Source organism: Monodelphis domestica, chromosome 2 (genome assembly GCF_027887165.1).
Source record: "Monodelphis domestica isolate mMonDom1 chromosome 2, mMonDom1.pri, whole genome shotgun sequence".
In the NCBI taxonomy this organism is placed as follows: domain Eukaryota; kingdom Metazoa; phylum Chordata; class Mammalia; order Didelphimorphia; family Didelphidae; genus Monodelphis; species Monodelphis domestica.
Window position 1 is genome coordinate 425,571,592 of NC_077228.1, and position 17,066 is coordinate 425,588,657.

General features: G+C 37.0%; 1 protein-coding gene across 5 annotated transcripts in view; it reads left to right on the forward strand.

Moving 5' to 3' along the window:
- ADGB (androglobin) overlaps positions 1-17,066 on the forward strand; it is a 297,945-nt gene that overhangs the window by 74,863 nt on the left and 206,016 nt on the right. For all 5 annotated transcript variants that reach the window (XM_007484699.3, XM_016428944.2, XM_016428941.2 and 2 more), the window contains one exon: positions 10,417-10,507. In XM_007484699.3, the coding sequence (XP_007484761.1) occupies positions 10,417-10,507 (91 nt within the window). The remainder of the gene's footprint in view (positions 1-10,416; positions 10,508-17,066) is intronic.

Sequence of the window (17,066 nt, forward strand, 5' to 3'; positions counted from 1 at the left end):
CATGCATCTCCCTCCATCTGTTTTCTTTTGTTTCTTCCCCTCTCTTTTTTTATCCTGTGATTCCTTAAGAGTTTATTTTGCTTCTATCCACTGCTTCATCTAATCTTTTTTTCCCTTTTATAATCACTCCCTCCATTTTCTTATTCCCTTATCTCCACAACTGATGTGTATTTATATTCTTCCCTCTTTCAACGAAATTCCAATGAGATTGAGATTTTAGCATTGCCCACAACCTCTTCCATTTTCCCTCAAATATAAAATCTCTTTTTTTGTGTGAATCTTTAATGTGAGAAAATTTTTCTTCTACCTCTCCCTTTCTCCTTTTCTTAGTGAATCCCTCACATCTTGATTATTTTTGGAGATTATTCCAACATAATTGACTCATACCATGGCATGTGTTTATATAAACTCCTTCTAAATAAATAATGATAATATTCTTAGTGTATATATATATATACATATATATATATATATATATATAATTTTCCCATGTAGAAATATAAGTAGTTTAACTTTATTGAATTCTTTTGATTACTCTTTCATGTCAGATTTTCTCTTCAACTCTGGTCTTTTCATCAGCAATGCTTCAAAGGCTTCTATGTCATTAATTATTCATTTTTTGGGGGCAGCTGGGTGGCTCAGTGAATTGAGAGCTAGACCAAGAGACAGGAGTTCCTGGGTTCAGATCTGGCCTCAGACACTTCCTAGCTGTGTGACCCTGGGCAAGTCACTTAAATCCCATTGCCTAGCCCTTACAACTCTTCTGCCAAAGAACCAATATATGGTGTTAATTCTATGATGGAAGGTAAGTGTTTAAAAAAATAAATTTTTCCCTGAAGGAATACAGTCAGTTTTGCTAAATAATTATTCTTATATATAATCCTAGGTCCTTTTCCTTCCAGAAGCCCTTTACTCCTTTAACAAGGAAACTGCTAAATCTTGTGTGATCCTGACTATAGTTTTATGATATGTGAATTGTTTTTGTTTTTGTTTTTGTTTCTGGCACAGCTTGAAGTATTTTCTCTTTGTTTTGAGAGCTCTGGAATTTGCTTTTACTTTTCCTAGGTGTTTTCATTTGGGGATCTCTTTTAGAAAGGGATTGATAGCTTCTCTCAATTTTTATTTTGCCTTCTGGATCTAAGATATCAAGGCAGACATATGATACCTAGATTCTTTCTTGAATCATGATGTTCAAGTAGTCCATTATTTCTTAAATTATCTCTCCTTGATCTGTTTTCCAGGGTAATTGTTTTTCTGATGATATTTCAGATTTTCTTCTACTTTTTCATGATTTTGATTTTGTTTTATTTCTTAATGTCTTATGGAGTCTTTAGCTTCCATTTACCCAATTCTAATTTTTAAGGAATGATTTTCTTCAGTGAGATTTTTTTAATCTCTCTTTCTCTCTGTCTCAATTTGGCCAATTCTATTTTTTAAAGAGTACTTTTTTTCAGTGATTGTACCTACCTCTTTTTCCATTCAGTAAATTCTGGTTTTTAAAGATGTTTTCTTCAGTTGATTTTTGTGCTTCTTTTACAATTAAGTCATTTTGTTTTTTATGATGTTATTTTCTTCAACTTTTTATTGTGCATATTTTTCTAAGCTGTTAATTCTCTTCATAATTTTCTTGAATTACTCCCATTTCTTTTCCTAACTTTTCCTTTACTGCTATTATTTATTTCTTTGATTTTTCCATGAATTCTTATTGGCTTTGAAATCAATTAGAATTTTTTTCTTTGAGGCTCTTTTGATTGCTCTGTAATGATTAAAATAGTGGAAGTCATAAACTGTGGCAGTTAAAAGAGTGTTTGACTTAAATTGTGACCGCAGAAAATATGGTTTCAAGACAGTGTCTTGTTTTAAATCAAATATAAGGTGGTTGCCAGGGAAAAATTCCCAAATATTAAATATGCCCAAGTCAGCTGGGTTTTATAGAGATTTTAATTAATACAAATGAGGAATTAATGAAAGGGAGAGAGAGAGAAAAAGGAAATAATGAGAAAAGGGCTAGACCAGCATAGACCAGCATGAGCCAGCCTAGGCTGAAAAACCGAAAAGAGAGATCAGTCAGTCTTTTATAAACTCACCACAAGATTTGTCCAAGCAAGATTCTAGTGTTCAGAGAGACACCAGTTCAGCTTTGGCCAGCTCAATCTCCAGAGAGAGTTCTCTGAGATGGAGTCCTGAGAGAGAGAGAGCCTTGCTCTCAGCTTATCATCTCCTTTTAAAGAGAATTTTCTCCTATGTCACCTCCCCTAAGTTATCACATCTACCAATCACAGTAGGCTTTCTCCAAAGGACAGACTATTCTGAATTCACACCTGAGTAGACTAAACTTTTGAGTAATTAACACCTGAGTAGACTAAAAACCTCTGAGTAAGTTCTCACCTCTTTGCCCTTTGCAAGTTCACAAGTTGCCTGACCTTTATAGGTACTTAGCACCCTTTTGTATTAGATCTAAAATTAGCCACAGCTTAAGAACTTTTGCCTTACTATAAGTATGGGTTAAGTATTTTTCATTGTTCAGCAAGGAGTTTACAACTTTATCTTCCCCTAAAGTATGCTTAAGTAGGGGTTGAGTAGACTTCCCACATTCCTGATCAAGTACCTTCATTGTTTAAATGGGGAATGGTCTTAACCAAATATTCTGAAGTAGGGTCTAAGAATTTTTAAGATTCACAGCTCTTTTCACATTATTGACTTATGAGTTCATGTTTTGGTCTTCTCTGACACTATGGTAGCTTTTTATAATCAAATTAATTTTTTTTGTTTTATTGCCCATTTTTCTGGTCAGTTTTTTTTAACTTTCAATTTTATGTTAAAGTTGGGCTCTGACCTTCTAGAGCTTGCAAGGCACTTTCCCAAGCTTCAAGCTTTTTTTTGTGTTACAATTTTCAGAGCTAGCTCTGCAAGTTTTTGGTAGTTCCAACGTAGTATCATCTGGTGAAAGGAATGGATACCACCCTCTACCCAGAAAGAGCATCTTGTTCCCTATAGTTGCAAACACTAATGCTCCTTTTTGCTTTGAAATTATGGCAGGGCCTCTATGACTTTGTGACCAATCATCAGCTCTCTTCTGGCTGAATTGTGACTTACTACTATAACTGGGTAATAGAGGTTTCAGTCAGCAGCAGCAAAGAGCCTCTTGTAATCACTTTCTGATCAGTTGTCCTTACCATCTTAAGGCTCTTGAAGCTTCTGCTACTACAGGTTTTATTGTTAGTGTTTCATATCTATCTGTTCCTATCATGGAGTAAGAATTTTGCCAACCTCTAAAGTTTTGTTAGGCCAGAAAATGCCTCATCTTGACCTTTTGTTGACTATGCTGCTCCAAAATTTGATTTGAGATGTTATTTTAAACTTGTGTGGAGAGGAATGCAAGGATGATTTAATATTAGGAAAACCATCCACATAATTGACCATATCAACAATCAAACCAACAAAAATCACATGATTATCTCAATACATGCTGAAAAAGTCTTTGAGAAAATACAACACTCATTCCTATTGAAAACACTAGAAAGTATAGGAATAGAAGGGCCTTTCCTAAAAATAATAAACAGTATATATTTAAAACCATCAGCAAGTATCATCTATAGTGGGGATGGGTTAGAAGCCTTCCCAATCATATCAGGAGTAAAACAGGAATGCCCATTATCATCTCTATTATTTAACATAGAAATGCTAGCAGTAGCAATTAGAGAAGAAAAAAATGGAAGGCATTAAAGTAGGCATTGAGGAGACCAAGCTATCACTCTTTGTAGATGATATGATGATCTACTTAAAGAATCCTAGAAAATCAACTAAGAAGTTAGTGGAAATAGTTAACAAATTTAGCAAAGTTGCAGGATACAAAATGAACCCTAAAAAGGAATATAATGGGAAGCTATGCACAGAGCCACAGATTGGATAGTGGTAGATCCCCTGAGGGATCCCCCTTTATACCCAGGCAGGTATTCTAACCTCCGGTGAATGAGAGTGAAACAATCACTTTCTCTCACTGGGCCTTTCTCTCACTGTACAAACGCCTTGGAGACAATTGATTTAAAAAACAATATTTCTTTTATTTTAATAGGGGATACAAACTGAGGATCAGAATGAGGGGTCCCTAACTCTAAGGGAATTAGCTAACTTTATAACTCCCTGTTTTCTATCTAGGTGTCCCCCAAACTGACTAAGATTTTGTATATGACCCTCAGTAGTTGGCTAGATTTATTCCCCAAAAGCTATCTCCAAAAACCATTATGAGTGAACTCCAGCACTAAGTTCACCCCAGAGGGTCTGACTCCTGAGATAAAACCTCAAAGCTGATCTGACAGAACTTTTTAGATAAAAACTTCCGGAAAAAAAAAAAAAGCAGGTCTGGTCAGATCCTTTTCTAGACCTTTCCAAATCAGAGTACCTCCAAAGATGAATTAGGGGTATACTCCTCCATAGTCAGTTTGAGGTAGAAGAGCTCCAATAAGCCTCCTTTCCTCCACCATTCCCAGACAGGAAGCTCCTCACCCCCAACAAGAACTCTCTAGAAGTTCTCACTTCCAAACTGTTTCTCCTCTGCCTTCTGCCTGCTAAGATCCTTTTCTTAGTATGTGCCTTGAAGACAACCTTCTACTTCTCTTAAATTTTATCCTATATCTATTCTTTTCCCATTACAACCCACATAAATCATTGGCATGTCTATATATTTCCAACACATCTCAGCAGCAAGACTTAGAAAGAAAAACTCCATTTAAAATCACCCTAGACAATATAAAATATTTAGGAAGCTATTTGTCAAGGCAAACACAGGACTAAAAGAACACAACTACAAAACACTTTCCACACAATTAAAACTTGATCTAAATAATTAGCAAAACATTAATTGTTCCTCGGTAAAATGAGCTAATATAATAAAATTGGCAATCCTCCCCAAATTAATTTACTTATTCAGTGCCATACCTATCAAACTACCAAGAAACATGCTTATAGAATTAGAAAAAATATATAACAAAGTTCATTTAGAAGAACAAAAGATCAAGAATATGAAGGGAACTAATGAAAAAAAAATGTGAAAGATGGGGGCCTAGCAGTATCAGATCTTAAACTGTACTATAAAGCAGGGGTCATCAAAACAATATGGTACTGGCTAAGAGAGAAGGGAGGATAAGTGAAATAGATTTGGGGTAAATGATCTCAGAAAGATAGTATACAATAAACCCCCAAATCCTAGCTTTTGGGACAAGAACCTACAATTTGACAAAAACTGCTGGGAAAATTGGAAAACAGTATGGGAGAGATTAGGTTTAGATCAGCTTCTCACACCCTATACAAAGATAAATTAAGAATGGGTAAATGACTTAAATATAAATAAGGAAATTATAAGTAAATTAGGTGAACATAGAATAGTATACCTGTCAGATCTATGGGAAAGAAAAGAATTTAAGAGCAAATAAGAGATAGAGAATATTATAAAATGTAAATTGAATAATTTTGATTATGTTAATTTTATTATTGGACTGAATATTTAATTAGTCTCCAGTGATTTCATTTCTAAATCCCAAAAATGAATTACTAAAGTTAAATGGAATTTATAGTAGTTTATTTTATAATAGAGGGAAAACATTAAGTAAGAGAGAAAGAGAAGAAAAGGAGAGAGAGAGACAAACAGACAGACATGCTACGGCTTCCTCTAATCCAGGTGGCTATTCTAAGGCCCCAGCCAGGGCTTCAGCCTCCTGGAAAGGCCAAGGAAGGAAGTCAGCCTTTACACTCACCACATGTCAGTTCAATCAGCAGATTCTGTAGCAGCCTCAACTCCAGCAGGCTCCACTCCAAGTGTGTCTCTTTCAAACTCCCAGAAGATCACCACCAACAACCAACCCCTTTCAAGCCCTTGTCTTTTTCTTTTAAATACCTTTTTTCTTGTATCACTTCCCCTAATTCCACATCTACCAATCACAGCTGATGCTCTGCTCTAGGACTACCAAGAAGGCAGTTGGTCAATTCTAATTCATGACCCACTATGTTACACATGGGCCACAGACCTCCCACTTCATGATTAAGTGGAATATTTACACCTTTGGTGATTAGATCTAACATGGGCAGATCTTCCCACTCAACTTTAAGTACTGTGCTTACAATTTTGGGGATTAAATCAACAAATAGACTGGGGATTACAATTTAATCTTCACAATCAAGGAAGAGCTAAGTACCTTCATTGCTACCATCAGGGGAAAGCCAACTCCAATTTTCACACTTACATTAAATTTAAAAGCTTTTGTATGAACAAAACCAATGGAACCAAAATTAGAAAGGAAGTAACAAATTGAGGGGGAAAAATCTTTATAACAAAAACCTCTGACAAAGGTCTTATTTCTCAAATTTATAAGGAGCTAAGTCAATTGTATAAAAAATCAAGCCATTCCCCAATTGATAAATAGGCAAGGGACATGAATGGGCAGTTCTCAGATAAAGAAATCAAAACTATCAATAAGCACATTAAAGTGTTCTAAATCTCTCATAATTAGAGAAATACAAATCAAAACATCTCTGAGGTACCACCTCACATCTAGCAGATTGGCCAATATGGCAGTAAAGGAAAGTATTAATGTTGGAGGGGATGTGGCAAATTGGGACACTAATGCACTGCTGGTATAGCTAAGAATTGATTGAACCATTCTGGAATGAAATTTGGAACTATGCCCAAAGGGCTTTAAAAGAACACCCCCCTTTGATCCAGCCATACCACTGCTGGGTTTGTACCCCAAGGAGAAAAGGAAAATACTTGTACAAAAATATTTATAGCTGCTCTCTTTGTGGTAGCAAAAATTGGAAAATTAGGGGATGTGCATTGATTCGGGAATGGCTGAGCAAATTGTGGTTTCTGATGGTGATGGAATACTATTGTGCTGAAAGGAATGATGAACTGGAGAAAGTTCATGTGAACTGGAATGACCTCCAGGAATTGATCCAGAGTGAAAGGAACAGATCTAGGAGAACATTGTATACAGAGTATAAAGATTGGATTTTGTAAAAATGAAGGTACTTAGCTCTTCCTTGATAGTGAAGATAAAATTATAATCCCAGGTCTATTTTTAGATTTTAATCCCCAAAGTGTTAACTCAGTATTTAAAGTAGATTTACCCATTTTAACCACAAAAAAGGTGTGAACACCCATTTCATGCATTGAGTGAGAGATCTGGGACCTATGTGTGAAAGAGTGGGCAGTCCTAGAGAGGAGTGTCTGCTGTGATTGGTAGATGTAAAAATTTAGGGGAGGTGACACAAGAGAAAAAGGTCTTTAAATAAAGGAAACAATGGCACACAAGGGTTGATAGATCAAGATCATTCAGTCACTCAGAGTTGGACTGGAAGACAGGTCCCAAGGTGTTGGAGTGAAGAGAGACACTTGGAATTGTAATGAAGAGAGAGGCACTTGAGGAGAGACTGGAAGGCAGACACTCAGACTTGGAGTGAAGACACTTGGCTGTGGAACTGGACCCCTGGAGGAGTTCATGCAGGAGACCTCAGAGTGCTTTCCTTTTAGACTGTCACTTTTTAGATGGTCATCATTTGTGGTGAGTGTAAAGGTTGACTTAGTTTCCTTGCCCTTTCTGGAGATGTGAACCTCCGAGAAAGGCCCATAGTTGAGACTCCTTTCTCCTAGCTGGGGCTTAGAATTTCTAACTGGCTCAGAGGAAACCAGATCTCTCTCTATCTCTCTCTCCCCTTTTCTCTCTTCCTTAATATTTTCCCTCTATTGTAAATAAACTATTATAAATTCCATTTGCTTTAGTAATTCATTTTGGGATTTAGAAATTAAATCCCTGGCAACCATCAATTAAATATTAAGTCCAACCAGAAATAAATATAACAAGAGACTGATATATTGTGGCACAATCAAATATAATAGTATTTTCTACCAGCAGCAATGCAATGATCCAGGAAATCCAGAGGCACTTAGGAGAAAGAAAGCTGTCCATACCAGAGAAAGAACTGTGGAGAGTAGAAATGCAGAAGAAAAACATATGATTGATCACATGGTTCAATGGGAATATTATTTGGGATGTTGACTTTAAATGATCACTCTATTGCAAATAATAATAATATGGAAATAGGTCTTGTTCAATGATACATGTAAAACTCAGTGGAATTGCTTATTGGCTCTGGGAGGAGGTGAGGGAAAGATATGAATCATGTAACCATGGAAAAATATTCTAAATTAATTAATTAAATAAAAAATGAAAAAATGAAAAAATATGGTCAAATGAAAAAAATAAATTTTTGTGGAGGGGAATATTAGAACCCTCAACCACTATCTTGGGTCTCTCATTTTCAAATTTTAATGAAAAGACACCCACTTAGACACATAATATGTCCAAAGTTAAAATAAATTATTTTATTCTTCTATGAATAAGCTTTATAATGCTATTCATACCATATCATGTGGTAATTTTAATACAATTTTTTGTGGAGTTTCAAAATTGTCATCTAATCCTACTTAATTATCTATCATGATAATATTTTCATCATTTTAATGAAATGCTAGCATAGACTTTCCTGGAAAAAAGTTTGAGGAACAAAATAATGGCTGAACTTATTGGTACCTTGAATTTTCATCACAGTAAAACCTCTGATTAATGGAAACGTGTATGTTTATATTTTATTAATATGGTAGATAATGAAAGAAATTGCCAGTGTTAGAAAGCAAAAATTCAGCATCAAGATTTTTCCAGTTATGATTATTGTTATGTCATCAGAATATTTATTATATCTACCCATTTCTTCTCATTTTTCATATTTATTTTCCACTAGTCATTGAGACATGTTTCTTTACCACTCCTTTGAAAGAGCATGCCACTTTTCCTGAGTAATAAATATAAATGGAATATTCCTACTTTTTCTTCACCTCCTAATTCTTGAACCCCTTAAATCTAACTTCTGTCCTCATGACTCTGCCAAAACTCCTTTTACCCTTATTAGGTCCAGAATTCTATTCTTGTCTCCTTTTCCTTGACCTCCCTATAGCTTTTGACATTGTTTTCCTCCTAGGTATAATGCTTTTCTTTTCTTCTCACTGCTAATGAACTTAAATCTTTCCTGATACCACACTCCCTTTCTTCTTCTTTTTCTTCAGAAATAAACAGGTTAGAAAACCCAGTTGTCTTAGCCAAAAACTGTTATGTTTATAGATGGGGGGCGATAAAAGGGAAGGAGAGATGGTGAAGTGGGTGAGAGAGAGAGAGGGTATGTGGTAGAGATCATCAGTGATGAGTTAAAGTCTGGTTAGCTCTTCTCTCCCTCACTAAAAGATTCAAGAGGGGTATCCCTATGATGATGTTTGAGCAGGAATGGACAGAGACCAATGTCCAGACAAGAGACTTCTGTGGGTTGAGAAATAGATTTTTTCCCAGGGCTTTGCTAAAGCCTGGGACACAAGAAAATCTCCTCTGGACACAGCCCTGCCAGGAAAGGATGAATGGTCAGCTTTGGATTTGACTGATCAAAGCTTGGTAGACAGCCTTTCCAAGTTTCTTCTTTCTCTCCTTTTAATCTTCTTTCTTATCCTCTAAAAGACAACTTTTAATCTGACTGTGATTTACTCAGAAGGAGTAGTTTATTGAACTGGAAACAGGAAGGGATCAGGAAAGCCTAAGAGACACCCAAGCAGTTTGTGTCTTTTCTGTTCAGCCAAGCCAAATGGCTATGACTTGTGTGTTTTTTATTCCTTCTCTCTAATCTACACTAAAGCAGGTTACTAGTGTCCTTCTTGGGAAGACACAGATCAGGACAGGTCTTCTGGGTGACCCCCATAGGGTTTCAGGGTTAAGAGCCCCTCAGCAGCAGATGGTGGCCTTTCTGCTACTTTGGTAGCTCCATTGAATTCAGGAATATTTCTGATTCTTCAGTACAAGGGGAAGTTGAGGCAAATCTCAGGTATCTCAATTTTGGGTCCTGAGCTCAGGTCTTCCACTCCTGTCTCCCTCAGAGTCCAGAGAGCAAAACCCCCCCTCCTTTGTTCTATTTTCCACAAGCCTCTCTGCTCCTTCCAACTGTCACTCCTGTCCTTGCTTGCAACATTCCAAATGGTCCCTTTCTGTGCCAAACTCATTCTTATACTTAGTTCTCTTACTTTTAACTTCTTCCCTTTAAAAACATATGATGATGATAATATTAAATACATGCAAATATTTCAACATCTAAAGAGGAAAAATAGGATTATATATTGAATTGTGAACTTTATTATAGCAAGGAGGCTAACATAGCTGAAAAATAGAGAGAACTTGGAAACCCTTATCCTATTGGTCTAGATACTGCCCATTGAACTCTGGATCGTTTTTGTAGAACAGGCCACAATGACACAACTTATTCTTTATTTGCTGTTTAATAGACAATTGATAAATAATTATTGAAATAATTAAGGATCACTTTTTTCAGATCCAGTAATAAAGAAACCTGAACAATTTCTTGAGATTTCAAGCCCATTTTTGAACTTCAGGATGAATCCCATTCCAATTCCAACAGAAACGTAAGTATGTGATACTGTTTCCTAATAAATGGACATTAAACAACAGCAACATTATTTTGTGCTTCAATCTTAGTTGATACCCAATAAATTCTGCCCTAGCCTTTTACCTTTACCCTTTGTATGTCTACCTGCCTCATGTGTGTTTCTTGTAGACAATATATGGTAGGATTTTGGTTTATGGGTGAGTTCATCCCATTCACATTCAGAGTTATGATTACCAGCTGTGTATTCCTCATCATTTTGATTTTCACTTTTAGTCTTGCCCTTTCTTCTTTCACTATTTCCTTTTATACCAGTGTTTTGCTTTTAATCAGTACCTCTTTTCCCCACCCTTATTTTACTTTTCTTCCCATCCCTCCCTTTTTATTCCCCTCTTATTTCTTTTTAAGGCCTATTAATCGCCCCCCCCCCCCCGCCAACCTTTCTCTCCCTCTTAATACTACTCATCTTTCTCCTTCCCTTTATTGTTCCCTCTCAACTTCCCTATAGGGTAAGATAGAATTCTATATACCAATAGATCTGGCTGTTCTTCTCTCTCAGAATTGATTCCACTAAGAGTAAGATTTAAGAATTACCTATTACCACTCTCTTCTTTCCCTTTGTAAAATAGTACCCCCCCATGTGCCTCTTTATGTGGTATAATTGATCCTATTTTTCTTCTTCCTTCAAGTTTCTTTTAGTATCATCTTTTTTGTCCTCCTCCATCTTTTTACATATCATTATAAACAACTTAATACTACAACCTCTGCCTAAGAGTAATTCTTTTTATCTACTATGATAATGAAAACAATTTTTAAGAGTTGCAGATATCATTTTTCCATATAGGAATATAATCAACTTGACCTTACTGAAGCCCTTAAATTTGTTTTCCTCTTTTATGTTTACCTTTTTATGGTTCTCTTCAATTTTGTATTTGGATATCACATTTTCCACTTAGTTCTGGTCTTTTCTTTAAGAATGCTTGGAAATCTTCTATTTTATTAAATGTCCATACTTTCCCCTGAAAGTATATAGTCAATTTTGATGGTGTAGCATCTTCCAAATCTTTCCTCCCCACTCTATTTTTCACTGACACCATTACAAAACAAAAAGTTCTTTGCTACATATTTGGACTATGGCAGCAATCACCTATCTATTCGGACAGCATATTGCTTCTTGTGAAACTGATGTAGTTATGTTATGACTCTGTGCAAAAATATTTAGTGCTTGTTTATCTATTTTATCATGTAAAGATTTCAGGTCCTTTTTTATAGTGTCCAACAAATCATTAGTTTCTGCTAATTTTTCTGCATGTCCTTTTGAGACATACATAGCAATCCTTCTCAACTCTTCAAGATCCATCTTGGGCCATTTTGGACAATGTGTTTTGAAATAGTCTTGGATCACCCTGCAAGAATTATTAACAAATTGATGCCATATTTGTCTGATATCCCCTTTGGTAGAAAGGTCTATATCCAGGTATCAACCCCCCAGTTCAATGAACCTATGCATAAATTTGGAGGGTGTCTCATCATCAGATTGTGTAATGTATTAGGGAATTACTATGAGAGGGAGATGATGAATTAAAGATGAGATCTGCCCACTTCCTCCCTTCCTTCTCTTCTCCCTCTTCTCTTTTTTTCCTCCCTCTCTTACCTCCCTCCTCCCTTCCCTAGTCAAATTAGTTCTACAGTTGGTATCACTGGAAATCTGCTTTGAGTGAGTATCTTGATATAACTGACAGATAACTCTCTCTTTAATAACTTTAAACAAAAGGGGTTTATTTAGGAAAAGGGGGAAGTAGGGGAGTTGAGGGGAGAGAGGGTTTGAGGTTTCCCTAATCCTAAAATAATTCCTAAGTTGGAGGATGGTGGAATAGAGTCTAGGTTTGGGGAAATTGGCCAACAGGTTTGAAGATTTAGTCACTTGAATATTGTAGGGAGAAACCAGAGAACAGGACTTTTTCTGTCCTTCCTCCTTTCTGTCCCAAGGACAAGAGACCAAGACTTCAGTTTGGCTCTTCTTCAACTGTCCTTCCCCAGTCACCATTCCATTTTAGAATGTTCTCCTTGATTGACAGTTCTGCAGTCCTTGGTGAGCCAGCATTTCTGCAGACTATTTCCATCTCTCATCCACAACATTACAGTAAGGTGATCAAATTTTGTCCAAACATCTGGTCTTTAAGCTCATTCTCACATTGCCTTGAGAATGGTTTCCCTAGCATTGTTTAATTATAAATATTCTGCGGGAACATTATAGTCCCAATGAGGATCTTGAGGTGACTGATGTGCTGCATTGTGCCCTCCGACTTTGTTAACCTGAGAGATGATATTTCTTCACAGTCTATCAGAAAGGCCTGAAGTAATTTTTCAACATCCTTATAAGAAGGATTATATTGTAAGAATATATCGGCCATCTTTTTTATTACAGCTCTCAGTTCTTCGAAGCTAGGATTAGCTCTTTTAAATTCTTTTTTATCCTGGGGTGTGAAAGGAGTATGTTGTCTTAAGTTTACCACATCTGCAGTTCATCTTATTGTGGGCACTTCCCTTAAAGGGAAAAGATTTCATAGAAATCAGTTTGTGGTCCCGGATTTTTGGCAGTTGTTTATGTGCTTACTGAGGCAGTATGGATAGGAACCAGTATGGTAGGATTATGAGATTTCCTTAGAGTTGGGGTTGGTTGTGTGCTGGGAGAAGGGGCAGGAGAGGATGGGGCATCAGGAGAGAGAGCAGTGGAGTCGAGAGAAGGATAAGGGGAGGGAGGATTGGCCAGGAGGTGAACAACATGAGAGAGGAGTTTCTTCACATCTGTCTCTGTCTCTGATTCAGAAGAAATAGGATTTTCTTCTCTCAGTAATTTGAGAACAGACTCGTAAAAATTTGAATTAGATACTTGAATGGGATCCTCCTTTTCTACTGGACCATGCAAAGAGTGTTTGTAATTTTCCAATTGAATGTATACTGCTGCTTGTATTTTTGCTTGCATTTCCCAGTTTGTAGCCTTTTGCATCTTAATATTAAAAATTAGGAAAAGATTTCCTAGCAGCATTAGGAAAAGGAGGAATTCAGAAACCTTAAAGATTTCTAATTTGACAAAAGCCAAAAGGCTTTCTTGTAGAGATCATGTTGCTTTATCTATTTATCTATCTATTTATTTATTTATTCATTTATTTATTTGTTTGTTTCTTTATTTGTAACAGTATAGGGGAAAATTTATATGTGTGTGTCCTCTGGTGGTAGAAAGGCAGCACCGCAACTTAGCAGAAAGGAAAAAATACTGAGTGCTCAGTGCTGGCCTGTAGTGGTCAAGAGGCAGTACTACAGAGGGAGGAGAAAATTGCTGATGGGGGAATGGGAGTTGGGTAGGGAATTGTGGGTAATGTGAAGAACTTATTACTACAACAGAAAGACTCGCATCCAAGTGCAAGGAATGGAAGCTTGAAGACCTGTAAACCAGGAAGATTCCAAAGGAGAATGTGACCAGGAGAAAGGCAATTTGAATAAGCTGGCACAAACTGTTTTACTTATTATCCTTCTTCCTTGGACCCTGAGGAAGGAGCTATCAGAGAGGGTTGTTCTACCTTTCTGGTTATTGGATTCTCATTGAAAGCTCTGAAGATCTTTTCAAGTTACTAATTATATTCCCTTAAAGACTAATCAACCTTACTTACTCAAATTGAATTTATAATAGATTAGGAAAACAATTCCCTCTCTCCTATCCCACTCCTTTACCCGTCTTCCTTAAAAATGAATCTGTGTTTTTTGTATTATAGAGTGAGATTTAGTCTGTTAAAACCTTCAGTCAGCTTACCAACTCTGAATCACTGTTGAAACCAACAGAAGGAAACAAGAAGTGTGTGTGAGAATTGAGAATTCAGTCTCTCCTTGACATTATTTCTTAGAGTCATTGTTCCAGCTTTTCTCTTTACCTTAAATACCCTAGTAATTGAACCTCCATTACAGTAAGTGGGTAGAGTTAAGGTACTGTCAGATGCTGAGAACCATGGGGTAGAATTAAAGCACTCTGTGGTACCTTTCTCTAAAGTTAGGTTGGATTTTTTTGGTTTTGGGGTGTGGAGAACTGCCTGTTTAAAGACAACTGGAGCTAGGCAGGTAATTTAGGGGCAGTCAGGGATTTTTTGAAGCAGTCTGGGGTGGGTGTAAGAGGGAGAGAAACTGTTTTTTGTTTGTTTTTTTGAACCCCTGATGGATTCTTTAGCCAGACCCCCTTCTGGGTCTTAGCCCATCAGGGATAAGGAGGATTAGGGCAAGTCTCCTGGGCTGGGTGTAGGGGCAAAGAATACCAGGAACCCTTGTTGAGACAGAAGAGCCCTTGAAACTACCTAATAGAGGAAAGAATCCCATTCCCGCACTAGGCTGGATTTTTGGGTGAGAAGTTTTTAAAACTTATCTGAAGACTGTGAGGCAGAGCAGGAAGCAGTTTCAGAAGATTGTAGGGTCAGTTCCTATCTGGATTGCTAAAACATGTGGATTGGGAAATTTGGAAGGAAAAGTAGGGGAAAAGGAAGGAAAAGTAAGCTAGGAGTCAACCCAGCCCCTGTAGGGAAATTGACCAGGCTTTTCTTTCTTTACTATTACTAGATTAGGAAATTAAATTAAATCAAGCCAAACTCTAGGGATAGTTAGATTTATTTGGGCTAGAAAAAGAAAGATTTGGGAAACCTAGAGAAAATTTGATCTCCAGCAGCTATGCAAGGACCAAAGCCTTTTTCTGGAGAAAAGGCATTTCTCTGGAAAAGGGTGCTTAGGGGCAAAAGGTTCTCCAGGGAAAAAGGCTCTTCTCCAGAATATTTCCTTCTCCAGAAAAGGTGCCAAAACCCACACTTCTTTCTTTTATCTATACTTTCTCAGACACTTCCCACAAAGGAAGTGGGTTGTTTCTGAGGAAGTTGGGTTAGAGAGTCCTGGGAGATGTGGTCTCCCAGGGTTCAGATCCATTTTAAAAAGCACAATGGGTAGGTGATTCTTGGTTATAGATCCAATTCTCTTGCCTTCCTGAATATCATATTCCAAGCCTTGCTTTCCTTTAGTGTGGAGGCTGCCAGATCCTATACTGACTGGGTCTCTGATATCTGAATTGCCTCTTTCTGGGTGCTTTCAATATATTCTTGCCCTGGAAGGTCCTAAATTTGGTGATAACATGCCTGAGGATTGTCTTTTGGGGATTCAATGTAGGGGGTGGTCTCTGGATTCTTTCAATGACTATTTTGCCCTTTTGTTCAAGAATATCAGGGCAGTTTTCTTGGATAATTTCTTATAATATGATGTCAATGCTTTTATTTTGTTCCAGGGACTCAGGTAGACCAATAATTCTCAAATTGTCTCTTTTGGATCTGTTTTCCAGGTTAGTTGTCCTTTTGATGAGATATTTCATGTTTCTTCAATTTTTTCATTCTTTTGATTTTGCTCTATTAATTCTTGCTGTCTTGTGAGATCATTAGCTTCTACCTGCCCAATTTTAGTATTCAAAGACTGATTTTCAACTATGATCTTTTTATTTTCCTTTTTTGTTTGGTCTATCCTGTTTTTCATGGCTTCTGGCAGGTCAATTATGGTCTCCAGTTGCTTATTACTTCATTTGTTTTCTGTGCCTCTTTTTCCAGATGGGCAATTTTGCCTGTTAAGCTGTTATTTTCTTTTAGTATTACTTTCATTTCTTTTTTTTCCACTTTTCTTTCTATTTTTCTTCTATCTTTCTTACTTGGTTCTTGAACTTTGTTTTGAATTCCTTGAGAGCTTGTGAACAATTTCCATTTGTTTTGAAAAATTTGGATGTATTTGCTTGCTTGTCACACTACCATTGCTTCTGTATTTTGCTTTTTTTTCTCTATAGAAATTATCCAGGTTCAAGAACTTTTTTTGCTGCTGCTTGCTTATTCCTTTTCCCACTAGTAGATTGGGGCTCCTGCATGTTGATTGTTTTCTTAGCTTCTGTCTCACAGAGCATTGCCTGAGTAGTATCTTCCCTTCTCAGTAAGAAGCCCTAGTGAGGACAGGTAAATCTGTGATGTTCTTTGTGTAGCAAGCTTTAAATATTTTTCCCTGGGGCTATCTTTCCAGCCCCTGCTGTCTTGGCTTTGGCCAGCCTTATTTTTACCCAAGTTCGGCACTCTGCTGCCCAGGCTATGCACTCTTCAGCCTTAGGTCTGAAGTCTCACAGCTAAGGCCTTGTACTGCCCTCAGGGATAAGTCTGTGGTGCTTTTAACTAGCCCCCAAGAATCTGACTCTGACACAGTAGGTGGTGTGGGGGAGGAAGGATTAGCTTGTATTTTGATGAGTGCAGTTTCACTCCTTTATAGCATGGGAATCCCCAGACACTACCTAACTTTAAGGCTGCTTCCATTGGGAGAGCCTGTTTACTCATCTGATTTTGACTAATGTCTTTTTGAGATGCTTTGTAGTGATCAGGTGGAAGGAGATTTAGAAAGCTCCTGCTACTATGCTGTCATCTTAGCTCTGCCTCGTGATGATACTCAGATTAATATTTGGCTTGTCATAACCCCAATTTTCAAGACCCCATTAGTATTACTATTCTGTAGACTAAAACTGCCTCCAC